General features: G+C 47.6%; 2 protein-coding genes across 5 annotated transcripts in view; both read right to left on the minus strand.

The window, feature by feature from the left end:
- Nucleotides 1-802: 802 nt before the first annotated feature.
- On the minus strand, nt 803-6,417 carry RPUSD3 (RNA pseudouridine synthase D3). Of its 3 annotated transcripts, XM_069473872.1 has the most exons (9): nt 6,293-6,417; nt 5,835-5,974; nt 4,603-4,647; nt 3,989-4,088; nt 3,151-3,258; nt 2,985-3,069; nt 2,634-2,757; nt 2,036-2,175; nt 803-1,225 (listed from the first exon to the last, which is right to left on the minus strand). In XM_069473872.1, exons 1-9 carry the CDS (start codon nt 6,415-6,417, stop codon nt 1,034-1,036), a joined length of 1,059 nt encoding a protein of 352 aa, XP_069329973.1. In that variant the 3' UTR covers nt 803-1,033. The 3 variants fall into 3 exon arrangements, with proteins under 3 accessions (XP_069329973.1, XP_069329974.1, XP_069329976.1); XM_069473873.1 differs by lacking the exon at nt 4,603-4,647 and having other exon boundaries at nt 6,293-6,393; XM_069473875.1 differs by lacking the exon at nt 2,036-2,175 and having other exon boundaries at nt 1,158-1,225; nt 6,293-6,393.
- Nucleotides 6,418-10,319: 3,902 nt separating this feature from the next.
- The window catches only part of CIDEC (cell death inducing DFFA like effector c), a 35,914-nt gene continuing 33,393 nt past the window's right edge, over nt 10,320-12,840 (minus strand). For both annotated transcript variants that reach the window (XM_069473880.1, XM_069473881.1), the window contains one exon: nt 10,320-10,748. In XM_069473880.1, coding sequence (XP_069329981.1) covers nt 10,586-10,748 — 163 coding nt within the window. In that variant the 3' untranslated portion in view covers nt 10,320-10,585. The remainder of the gene's footprint in view (nt 10,749-12,840) is intronic.

Raw genomic sequence — 12,840 nt, forward strand, 5'->3', positions numbered from 1 at the left:
ACAAGAGAGAAGAGGCGGCTTCTATTTCATGTCCCAAGTGGGGGTTATGTGGGTGTCACTTCATAATTAGTCAGCCCTCCTTGTCCACAGGCTCCCCATCCACAGGTTCAACCAATTGCAGATCAAAAATATTAAAAATAACAAAAAACAAATTTTAAAATACAGTATAACTATTTACATAACATTTCCATTGTATTAGGTGCCATAAGGAATCTAGAGATGATTTAAAGTCTAGGGGAAGATGTGCCCAGGTTTTACGCAAATACTACACCATTTTATATAATGACTTGAACATCCATGGATTTTGGTATACAAGGGGGGGGGTCCCAGAACCAATCCCCTACAAATACTGAGGGGTAACTTTATTCTTTAAATCACAGAGATGTTTTAGGCACTATTTATGTGTTTGATATATTTCATAATTTTTTAAAGCAAAAGATCAACACCTCCATTTATAAAGTCAATTTTATAGAGACAGAAAGTAGAATGGTGGCTACTAGGGGGAAATGGGGAGTTAGTGTTTAATGGGCAGTTTCAGTTTTGCAAGATGAAGAGTTCTGGAGATGGATGGTGCTGACTGCACAACAGTGTGAGTGTTGCCAGGTGCAGTGGCTCCTGCCTGTAATCCCAGCAGTGGGAGGACTGCTGGAGGCCAGGAGTTTAGGACCAGCCTGAGAAACATAGTGAGACCCCTATCTCTAAAAAAATAAAATAAAATAAAAATAAAACACTACATATTCAACCCAGCAGAAAGCATGGTCCATGACATTTACTTGCTTAGCAAATCCTGAAAACCATACCATGAGGTAGGAACTTTTATTATCTCACGTCCAGAGGGGTGAAGTCACTTGCCCAATGCCACACAGCAAGCAGTGGCCTAAAGAGGAGTTGATCTTAGGTGTGTTTGACCACAGAGCCCAGGACCTTAAACCACGGCCTTACTGCACGTAGAGCATTGACCTCATTCTCCTTGGGCCTGGCTCCAGCACCCCTTGCTTTTCAGTGGGGGGTCAGGAACAGAGGAGAGAGGGGACTATTGTTGGTGGAGCCCCAGACACTGTAGGGTCCTGGAGAAATAAGGGGGCAGAGGTGCCAGGAGCTCGACAGGGGTGTCCCTGGGCCTCGTGCCTGGGAGGAGGAGACGATGCAGGTGGAGGTGCAAGGGCAGCTGGGCGGCCTGGGCGGGGGTCAGGCGGAGGCGACTGAGGAGAGCTTCAGCCAGGACCTGGAGTGGGAGAGGCAGTCGGTGTTCAGCCACACGAATTCCGACCTGCTGAGTACCCAGCTCTAACGGAAATGGGAGTAAGGCAAGCACGTCCCTCCTCTCTCTCTAGTCTGCAGCTGTTAACCATGCCTTTCTACACACACACACACACACACACACACACACACACACCAGCACTCACAGTGTGGCAGAGACCGGCTAGGGGTTCACCAAATCAGTTTCCTCCTGCGCACACAGCTAAACTACATTTCCCAGCCCCTCTTGCCATTTGGTGAGGCCATGTAACTGAGCCAATGAAGCAGGAGTGGAAGTATGTATGCCACTTGCAAACCTGGCCCGTAAAAACCTCATCCACGTGAACCTCCACCATCTCCCCTCGCCTGGCTAGATGGCAACAGCCTGGATCCGAGTGACTCTGCATGGAGCAAGCCCACTCTTGGCCAACTCCCATTCATTGAACTTAACATGGGGGAGAAGTTACTGTGCTAAGACTCTGGCACTTTGGGGTTACTGTTTGAGGAGATAGAGGTACCCTAATACACATACAACCTCTTTTACCCCCTGTACCAAACAGACTTAATGAATGGCAGACTTGGAAGAGCTTTTGGAAATCAGCCACTTCCACTCCCTTATTGAACAGATGGGCAGAATGAGGCCCAAGAGAGGGGTGTCAGTTGCGCAAGGCCACACAGCAAGATAGGGGTACAGCCAGCCTTGGAAGCCAAGAGGGCTGCCTCCCAGTCCCAGGCTGCATAGCTGGGTTTGGAGACGCTTCCCCAGTCGAGGCAGCAGGCAGGGGGCCTCGAGTACCTGTTTTTGGGGTTTGGTGCTCTCAGCTGGCAGCAGAAAGCGCTGGCCCAGGACAGTGCCCACGCGAGCAGCGTACGTGTGGTCCCCGAGCACAGGACAGAGCTGTAGTACCATGTGCACTTGCAGCTGACTGGGGAACACTGGGCAACAGGAGAGACAAGATAGATGGTGGGCAGCTGCTCTGTCTCACCCAGCACTGTCCCTCCCCCTTTCCTTTGGGAAAACACCACCTCCGTTCTCAAATCATGTGGTCTCAGTGAAGGTGCTACAGCCCCTGCCTCCAGACAGGGGCAGAAGACTGGGACGGGACAATCAAAGCCGTCAATCCACCTGGCCTGTGGGATTTGCTCATGATGAGATGCAACCCTGAACTAATTGTTGAAGCTACTGGGAATAAGGACTGCTCTTTTCTGCTGGGGTGCTAAACTGGTGGGGTGTGAGCCTGAAGCTGCCTCCGCCAGCTGGGCCTGGTCACATACACCCGTGGGGTCCATCAGATGTTCCCTACGTTGCTGCTGAGGACCACCACCATCTTCCCACCCCCTGGCGTCCCCAAGCCAAGTCCCGTTCTGAAGGCTGGCTGGGAGTCCAGACCCACCTGTCACTGGCTGCAGCTGGACCAGGGCACAGCCAGAGCTTGTGACCACCACACGGAAGTGGCTGAGGGTCTTCTTGACACCTTCTAGGATGTCCTTTCGGGAGGGGTTCTTCACTGGAACTACCTGTGGTGCCAGCCAAGAATGAACAAGCTTCACACACACCTGGGAACTATACCCAGATTGTCCCTGCTCCCAAAAGATTCAGGACAGGGCCCCAGCACAGGCAGTGGTCACTCCCCTGTTTTAGGGGACAGGAGAGCCAGCCACCCCAAGCCCATACTCCTGACTCCTCCGTAGGGGTAAGATACTCGGAAGGACCCCTCCTCTTTCCTGCCCAAATGCTGACTCACAAGATTGACTGCATCAGTGTGTTCCAGTTTCAAAGCTGCTTGGATCTTCCCCTCAGAAATAGCTGGGATCCCATCGGTGACAGCACTGAAAAGGGGGCAAGAGGGGGTCACAGAGTGGCTTGCTGGGACCTCCCCATTGTCCTAGGAACCTCCCAGCACCTCTCACCAATAGGTGGCTGTGGGTCTCTGGGCTCTCCGTGAGTGGGTGAAGAACTTCTGGAGGCGACTTGTTGTCTGGGGACAACTGGAAAGGAGTACAAGCCCAGAGGTCTCCCTGTAGGAAGGGGACAAATCACACAAGTTAAAGTCCCTTGGGCTCATGCACAAAAAAGGAGACTCCTATGAAGGAACACTGACCTGTTGAAGGCCAAACAGTAACACCAGGACTATAACCCAGACCACCTCCTCAGAAACAAGTAAGGCTTCTCCTTGTTTGATAACAAGACTATTTAGCTTAATGTGTTTCTTATCTTATCCTGGCTGCCACGAAGCTCAGAGCCAAATGTCCTAACAATTGCCACCAATTGCTGATTGTCTACCATGTGCCAGGCACTCTACTGGGAATTTTAAGTTTGACTAGGAACTTAAATAATTAAGTTCCCCACAAACAAGGTCACAAGTTTGTGGAATTGCAGAAATATTTCATCTTAAGTACCATCTCTGATTGATAGCAGTTAAAGGAAAGAATATCATGGATTGACTACCAAGGCCAGCCAAGAGTGTGAGCTTGGAGAAGTGACTGCACACTGAGTATAGGAATTATGTTTTCTATTTTACAATTAAAGGAACTGAGGCTTCCCTTCATGCTTTGCCTAATATCACACAGTTTGTACATAAGATTTGAACTCAGATCCATTGGCTTCCTCCTTTTCAGAGTCTTTGTATCCTACCTGTATGATCTCAAACCTTCCCATGGAAAATGTCTCAGCTTATTCCTGAGCAGTGTTCCCCCACCCCAAATACATAGCGGTCCTCCTACCTTCCTATCTCCCCCCACCACTTACTTCCCAGGTGCTCGGACAACCTGGAGTTCCTGCTTCCCAAGCCCCAGGCACTGGCTCAGCTCTGGCAGCACTGAGAGCAATGTCAGCTCTTCTGGTTTTCCTGGAAAATAAGAAGGAAGATCTAGGTGCAGTGGCTTATGCCTGTAGTCCCAGCTACCTGGGAGGCTGAGGCAGAAGGATCGCTTGAGGCCGGGAGTTTGAGACCCCCCACCCCATGTCTAAAAACATTTTTTTAATTAGCTGGGTGCAGTGGCATGCACCTGTAGTCCCAGCTACTAGGGAGGCTGAGGTAGAAGGATGGCTTGAGCCCAGAAGTTACCAGCCTGGATGATACAGCCAGATGTCATCAAAAAAAAAAAAAAAGAAAGAAAGAAAGAAAGAGGGAGGGAGGGAAGACAGACAGGGAGAAGGAGAGGGAGAGGGGGGGAGGGGAAGGAGGAAAGAAAGGAAGAGAGCGAGAAAAGGAAAGAAAGAAAAAAAGCAAGAAAGGAAAGAAAGGAAGGTAGGTAGGTAGAAATTGCTCATCCCTCTATTCCCTTCTCTCCACTATTCCCTCCCTCATCGACATCAAACCCCGTTTCACTGCATTCCCTTTCCACACGCCCTGCCCATACCTGTTACTGGCAGACCCTGTGGCTTATTCAGTGTCACTAGAGGTCCTGAAACACATATTACATGAACATCAGTAGCAGCAAAAGCATCAGTAAACCTTTATGCAGCACTGAGAGTTTACAAAGCACTTTCTCATTCATCTTAGCTGGTGGCCCATGACAACTCTCAGGCTTGAGTTACCAGCTCCCCCACAAACTGAACTTCTTTCTGTTCCTCACATATGCCAAACTCATTGCCACCTCAGGGCCTTTGCACTTGCTGTCCCAAATTTTCACTAGCTGGGCATGGTGGTTCATGCCTATAATCCTAGCTCTTTGGGAGGTCAAGGTAGGAGGATCACTTGAGGCCAGGACTTCAAGACCAGCCTGAGTAACATAGTAAGACCCCTTTCTACAAAAAACAAAAAAATTAGCTGGGCGTGGTGTCACACCTGTAGTCCCAGCTACTCGGGAGCTAAGGCAGGAGGATCACTTGAGCCCAGGAGTTTGAGGTTGCAGTGAGCTATGAGGATGCCGCTGCACTCTAAACCTGAGCAACAGAATGAGACCCTGTCTCAAAAAAACCAAACCAAACCAACAAATGTTCAAGAGCCTGGCTCCTTCACATCATCCTGGTGCAAATGTCATGCCATAGAGATCTGAATCTCCAATCTGCCCCCTTCTACAGTCCCTACTATCATAACTCCCTGTTTTAGTTTATTCATAGCACTGATCACTGTAACTTGTTCATTTATTTTCTGATTAACCCATTTCTCCCACTACAATGTTGGCTCCCTGAGGGCAAGAACCATATTTATCTTTTTCAGCACTGAAGATTGCCTGGATCAGTGCCTAGAACATAGCGTATGTTCAATAGTTGAGAAAATGAATAAATCACTGAATAGAGACTGAGGTTCAGAGAAATTACTTTCCTAAAGCCCTACAGCAAGCTATATTAAAGAGCCTAGATATGTCTGACAGCAAAGCCCATGCTTTGTCCATCAGTAAACAATAATTTACTATTACAGCAATTCCCATTACTGAGCACCTACCATGCACAAGGCTCTCTAGTTATTTGCACCCTCTCCCCGACACAACCCTATCGCCATGATGCTGGGACACGTTCTGTGTGGCTCATCCGAGCTTATGCTGCTTGCTAGTGGGAGGCAGAACCAGGACATGATTCCGAGGGCTGTAATGGAGAGCCCAGCCAACATTCCGGCAGACTACCCTCCCGGGTCAGTCGCACCCCTCACCTTTCTGGTCCACCACGGCTGCCCGCAGGACCTCAACCAACTCCTCCCGACTGAGCTTCTTTGGCTGCAGCAGCCCCAGGAAGGGCTGGTCCTCGAGGGGCCCCAGCCGTTTGCTGGAGCTTCTAGGTTGCAGCTGATGCCTAGAAAAAGTGGGCAAAGCAACAAAGGAATCATTCGTTTCCCGAGGTGCTGTCTATTCACTTCTCCGCACACCTCTTACAGACCCTGCCGCCTCTTACAAATGCCTCCGAATGTCCAGGCTGAGCTTCTCCAAAACTCAGTTACGACTGGCCCCACTTTACAGCGGAGGTTACTGAGACTCAGAGAGGCCAAGGGACTAGTTTAGGGTCACACAGCAGAGCCGGGCTAAGAGCCTCTATCTACCTAATCTAGATCCCGCACACCCCCTCCCCCTGCCCTAGCTTCCCTCCCACACGAAGGAGAAGGTGTTTAATCACCGGGCCCTGGTGACAAAGCCTGCATCCTTAGGCGCTGCGCAGACTCTCAGCCCCCACCGCCAGCCACCCCAAACCCGGCCCAAAACGCCACAGCCATCCATCTCCCGAGCGTGGACAGAGCGCATGTGTGTCCAGAAGGGCAGCCCTCGTGCTCCACTGCGAAACGTTGATTGGTTAGATTGGCTGTCAATCTAAATGGTGAGCAGGCGGGACTCAGAGCCGTGAGAAGGCGGAGCTTTGCCCCCGCCAGGAAGGAGGTGCGGAAGTTTGCGCCAGTGATTAGGGGGAAACTGAGGCACGGGAGCAGAAGAATTTATTCTGGTCAGAGGACCTGAATTGGGACAAAACCGAGACGAAAGGTCGAGGTTTTCTGATTACCATTCCAATTGTTAGGAGCCTTCTGACTTCAAAAAAACCACCAGTGTGCACAATTTTGTAAGGTAAATCGTTAAGGGAAAAAAATTCACATCCTTTGGTTCAGTAAACTTGCTTTGAAAAACACAGACTGGTGCGTAATCCAAACGGAGAAAAAGGCTAGAGGCAGAAAGAGGTTCACTACAGCATCGTTTGCCAAAGCAAAAGCAAAACAAATCTCAAAAACTGGAAAACATAAATTGTCCTGTGGTGAGCTCTGCAGGGGAAAAAAATCTAATACAACATTTATTAAACATTTTTTGAGTACTAACTCTGTGCCAGGCTCTGGCATTTGTGCAGGAAACACAGATCAACAAGACTCAAGCCCCTCTCGCAAGTTCACCGAAACTGACCAGAGTTAGGGTCACCTAGGGTCTCCGCAGCACAACCCGTCTTGGGCAAATGCTGTGGAAGTGCTGAGCGAGAAGAGCGGGGAGCAGCGGTGAAATCAGAGAAAGCTCCCCAACGTGGGTGTGACTGATGGACGGTGAAGAACTGATGGAAATTCGCCAGGACTGCTGCTCAGGAGGATCGCTTGAGCCCGGGAGTGGGAGTCCAGCTTGGGCAGCATAGTGAGACCCCCCCCCCCCACCATCTCAAAAAAAACAAAAAAGAAAAGAAAAAGAAATTCACCAGGAGGAAAAAGTATGTGTGTAGGGGAGGTGCAGAGGGAGAAAGCAACAAGGAGATTGGGGATTCAGACCCCTCTATGGCATGACGTTGGAGCCGGGATGGTATGAAGGAGTCAGGCTTGTGAAAATTTGGGACAGAGGAAACAGGAAGTGGGGGGTAAAAAAGCAAAGAACAAAATGGATTCTGTCCTACAATTACAATATATAAAAGTTACATGCAACCTCTATACTGTTTTATTTATTTACTAAGAGCACTATAACTTTCAACTCATTGTTTGCATCAGCAAAGACTATAAATAAACCTAAGTACATCAACAGAGGAGTGGCTGAAATCAACTGTAGCACATCTATACCACAGAGTCATTAAATAAAGAATGTGTAGATCTATATGAGCTCATGTGAATCAAGCTCCAGAATACATTAAGTCAAAACAGCAACATGTGCCTGGTTGATCCTGCCAGAAATACATACGTGTATCATATATATGTATTTTTATTCATCATATTTATATACTTCTACATTTCTTAAAGGGGACACAAAACAAGATGGTGGTTGCTTCTGGAGAAGGAATCGGGGGAAGATGAATAACTATTTTTGCCCTTTGGAACTGCTTAAATTTTTTACCTCATCGATATAGTTCTTCTTCACGCACACACACATAGTTTTAAAATCTAAGACAGAAAAGACTGTATGACTCATAAAACTGATTTAAATTAAAAAAAAATAAAATTTTTTAAAAAGGCAGTGTGATTCTATGTATGTGGCATTTTAGCAAAGGCCAACTATACTGGCAGAAACAGTAGCTGCCAGGGGCTTGGGGTGGGTGGAGGGATCTGGAGGGGGACTTGAAAGGGACACATGGGAGCTTTTCGGCGTCCTTGAAATGGTGGTTACACAACTGTATAAATTTGGCAAAACTTACTGAACCATCTGCCTTAAAAGGGTAAATTTTATTGTATGTGATGCCTCAATAAACTTAATTTTTTTTAAAAAATTCAAAGATTTAGGCCAGGCGCGGTGGCTCACGCCTATAATCCCAGCACTCTGGGAGGCCGAGGTGGGTGGATCATTTGAGCTCAGGAGTTCGAGACCAGCCTGAGCAAGAGCGAGACCCCGTCTCTACTAAAAATAGAAAGAAATTATCTGGCCAACTAAAAATATATATAGAAAAATATTAGCCGGGCATGGTGGCGCATGCTTGTAGTCCCAGCTACTCGGCAGGCTGAGGCAGGAGGATTGCTTGAGCCCAGGAGTTTGAGGTTGCTGTGAGCTGGGCTGATGCCATGGCACTCTAGCCCAGGGCGACAAAGTGAGACTCTGTCTCAAAAAAAAAAAAAAAAAAATTCAAAGATTTAAATAATCAGTTTTTAAAAAGATAGGGACAAATATGTATAGGACTGGTGAGAAATGTGACAAAAATGCAGGTAGTTTTATCTTGGGCTCAACCATGAGGACATGACTGTGCTTTGTCACAGCCCCCACAGTACTTTAGAATCCTGAGAGATAGGGCTCCTATGCGCTGGGAAGAACCAGCCTGAGCAAAGACAGATGAAGGCTCAGGGGCTGGGACATAGACTACCTTGACCACAGCAGACTTTTCCACTGGCCACGCTTGGCCCCAGAAAAGCCCATTGTCCCCACAGGACTGGCCCCTGGTCCTTCTGAGGCTCAAGCTCCCCTGGTTTTTGGAATCTTCCCCCGCAGCCCCTGAACCTCATCGAAAGCTGCCGTTTCCTGTCCACTGCTGCTTTGACTCCATTAGCCTCTGAGCTTGTGAAAGGAAAGAAGAACCTAATTTTCCCTGGGCTGAGAGTGCTCAGTGCCAAGAGACTGTGGTCAGTCACTCAAAACTCACTTGTGAAACTCGGATCTCAGGAGGAAGGAAGTTTGGGACAAATACCAAGCTTCCACCATTCCCCACTCCAACTCAGTTATTAATAACTTTACAGGAGGAGCAAGTAGGCCACAGCTTCAGCAAGGGTGGACCTGGAATACCTTCTGCGCTAATGCCAACGCCTGCCTCTGTGCCAGAAGGCCCATCCCATGGAGCCAGCCTCCAGCCAAAGCTGCAAGAGAGGAGGGCCCAGAATAGGCAGTGTTCTTCAGCTAGATTTGGCAGCTCCTCCCAGGCGTGGCTGCAGGGTACAGCCGGCGCCAGCAATAGCTCCCCAGACTAGCTTTAGTATCCCAGGCCTTTGTCTTGGTTATGTACTAAATCCAAACAGGCTTTATTGTAAGGGCCATGACATAAGTTTTGAATCTTTGAGGCACAGACTACATAAAGCACAGTGACCTACAAGCCCAGCCTTTCACGCTTGCCTTCTTTGAGTTGCCCGATATTGAAAACTGCTGGCTCAGCTGCTGAGAAACTAGTACTCTGTGGGGGTCCCTAATAGTTCACTTGGAAATCCTGCAGGGTGAAGTCCCGGACAGGAAAGGTGAGCCGTCTGGCAGGCGAGGGAGGCATTGATGGAGCATCGCCTCGCAGCTTGACAAATCCTTGCCCACCTAACCACTTCAAAGGTTATTATAAAATGTGACACTGAGAAGTTAGATGAGTGACTTAATCCCACCTTCCTAACTGAAGTCTTCTAACAGCAAATTTAATTTGGAAATCGTCACTTACTGTATTGATTACATGGTCTGCTCAAGTCTCAAATTCAGCAGACTTTAGTTCCAAAATCGATTGCAATTTATTTTTTTGGTAGAAAAAGTTGTTTCTTTTAACCCCACGTTATGGAGAATGGTTTGACAATAGATTCCTCTCTTCCCTTCGCCCCTTCCAACCTTCCAGATAGAACCCTGCCCCCTGCAAAGAGCACAGGAAAAGATGTATCGGCATAAATAATTTATTGTAAACTCTCTAATAGCATACACTGGTGAGCTTGAGCTTGACAATTCACTCGGGAGGATTCTGGGATGGAGGAGCCAGGAGATAGGGAGTGTCGTGAGTGTAACCTGTGAGGACAGATTGCTGAGGGGCAGTTTTCATGCCGTAGCCTACTGGTGACCAGTCAAGGTCAGCCAAGCAACGGTGGGCAGGAAGGAGCTGGGCCAGGCCAGGAACATGAAGTTCTCCTTTGGCCAGCTCAGCCGAGGTTTCCAGGCCTTCCTTCTGCTTCCTCACTCATGGGCCTGTGCCGTGAGGGAGGTGTGTTAAGAAGCTGCCAGACTTGCAGGTGCTCAGTCGAGCGTGGGGTCCCCAGTCTAGTCCTTGGCTGAGGAAGGCCTCCAGCGACCTGGGCTTTCATTGCAGTATCTTCAGACAGGACGGGATGAGGGATGAGGCCCTGCCCTTGGGGGGCAGCTCTCCCTCTGTGGCGTCAAGGAGCTGCCGCATGTAACAGGAGGTGCCGAGGAGTATGTGGCCTGTGGCCTGCATGCTGAAGAGGGCCCAGCGGAGAGCTTCCCTGGGTGGAATGAAAAGGCACTCAAGTCGAAAACAGGAAGTATACCCCTTCCCACATCCCCTAAATGCCTCCTCCCCTGTACTCCCATGCTGGCCTGGAAGGAATTAGTTTCATTATGTTCGTTTTCTTCATTAATAAAATTTGAATACCACTGAGGTGGTAGGACTAAAAACACATAAATTCTAGAGCGATGTGCAAACAGAAACAGATGCTGCCTTCCCTTGGTAAAGGGAGAGGGTCTACAGGCATGACCTGCAGTCATACCCTGAGATGTCCAGAACCTCCCTACTTTCTCATGCAAAACTCAAGCTCATTCAATAAGGCCTTTTATTTTTGTAATACTACTTTGGACCAGCCATATTAATCTATGTAACATGGCTCTGCCTGCCCTTCATGGCACTCTGTTCTGGACTCCGAGGCCTTTCCAAGTCACTTGTAATCTAGTTCATTTTCAGAGTGTTGGACATGAAGACCTCCAAGCCTGGTTGTTACCATGAACTGAGAACTTGAATCAGACAGGCCTGAGTTCTAATCCAGTCTCATTAGCTATGTGAACTTTAGCAAACTGCTCTAGTTCTGAGCTTCAGCTTCCTCATCTGTAAAATGGGCTAGCACCTGCCACCCAAGGGTTGTGAGGCTGAAATAACATAAAGCACTCAACATGGCATCTGATGTCTAGAAAGTACATGGCAGCAAGAGCAGCTGGTTGCACGTTAGACAACTTTAACCAAATTGTTACCAAATCTGTTTAAAAGAGGTAGGTGAAGGTTCCTAGAGGTGTCTAGTCCTAGAGAGGATGAGGAGGGGAAGACAAAAGGAAAAGAAATACTCTTTGGCTATTGTTAACACTTTAGTCTTCTATTAATCTTCATCCTATAGGTGAGCTTATGCTCTGGTTGGGGTGGAAGGGGGCAGAAAGACACTTAGATCCATGAATATCTACACATGAAAATATGTTACATTTTAAAAAGCTATACTTGAGAAGTATACCCATTTTTCAAATTAGAGAACTGAGGCTTAAAACCTGGCTGACAGCCTTAAAAAGGAATAAAATTCTGGCTGGGTGTGGTGGCTCACACTTGTAATCCTAGTACTCTGGGAGGCCGAGGTGGGAGGATTGCTCAAGGTCAGGAGTTCGAGACCGCCTGAGCAAGAGCGAGACCCCTGTCTCTACTAAAAATAGAAAAGAAATTAGCTGGACAACTAAACATATATAGAAAATATTAGCTGGGCATGGTGGCACATGCCTGTAGTCCCAGCTACTTGGGAGGCTGAGGCAGGAGGATCACTTGAGCCCAGGAGTCTGAGGTTGCTGTGAGCTAGGCTGATGCCAGAGCACTCCAGCCCGGGCAACAGAGCAAGACTCTGTCTCAAAAAAAAAAAAAAAGGAATAAAATTCTGATACATGCTGCAACATGGATGAACCTTGAAAACATTATGCTAAGTGAAATAAGGCAGTCACAAAAGGACAAGCATTTTTCTGATTCCACTTTTATTAGGTTCCTAGAATAGGAAAATTGATAGAGACAGAAAGTAGAATAGAGGTTACTAGGGTCTGGAGGGAGAAGGAATGGAGAGTTATTGTTTAATGGGTACAAGAGTTTCTGTTTGGGATGATGAAAGAGTTCTGGAAATGGATGATGGTGATAGTTGCACAACATTGTGAATGCACTTAGTTCCACTTATTTGTACACTTAAAAATTGTTAAAATGGTAAATTTTGTGCTATATAAATTTTATGCTATTTATATATACATTTACATAATTTTTTAAAACCTAGTGACACCACTAAGTCACTAAGCTGATTTCAGCTTGCTATTGTTTTTTGATACCAATATAGCTACTGTGTTTACATCTGACAATCCCACTTCACCTAATTGGACTTAGTTTAAAGACCGAAATTTCTCACTCTAGATTTTGAATCTGCAAACTACCCAGATTATGAGGCGGCATGATATGGTAACATCATGGAAGAATTTTGCATGGAGGAAAGTGGAACTTCTAGCCATAGAACCAGGTTCACACCTGCCACAGTTGTCTCTGGCAAACAGAACCATGCAGCCTCAGTCTTCTTGTCTGCAGACTGGGTATCC

The sequence above is a fragment of the Eulemur rufifrons genome, chromosome 7 (genome assembly GCF_041146395.1).
Source record: "Eulemur rufifrons isolate Redbay chromosome 7, OSU_ERuf_1, whole genome shotgun sequence".
Taxonomy (NCBI): domain Eukaryota; kingdom Metazoa; phylum Chordata; class Mammalia; order Primates; family Lemuridae; genus Eulemur; species Eulemur rufifrons.

Coding starts and splice junctions, on each gene's coding strand:
- RPUSD3 (XM_069473872.1), bottom strand. CDS start 6,417: ATGCGCTCTGTCCACGCTCGGGAGATGGATGGCTGTGGCGTTTTGGGC. Junction 4,089..4,602: donor ACAGGGTCTGCCAGTAACAG/GTATGGGCAGGG, acceptor CTTATTTTCCAG/GAAAACCAGAAGAGCTGACA. Junction 2,758..2,984: donor ACACTGATGCAGTCAATCTT/GTGAGTCAGCAT, acceptor CTGGCACCACAG/GTAGTTCCAGTGAAGAACCC.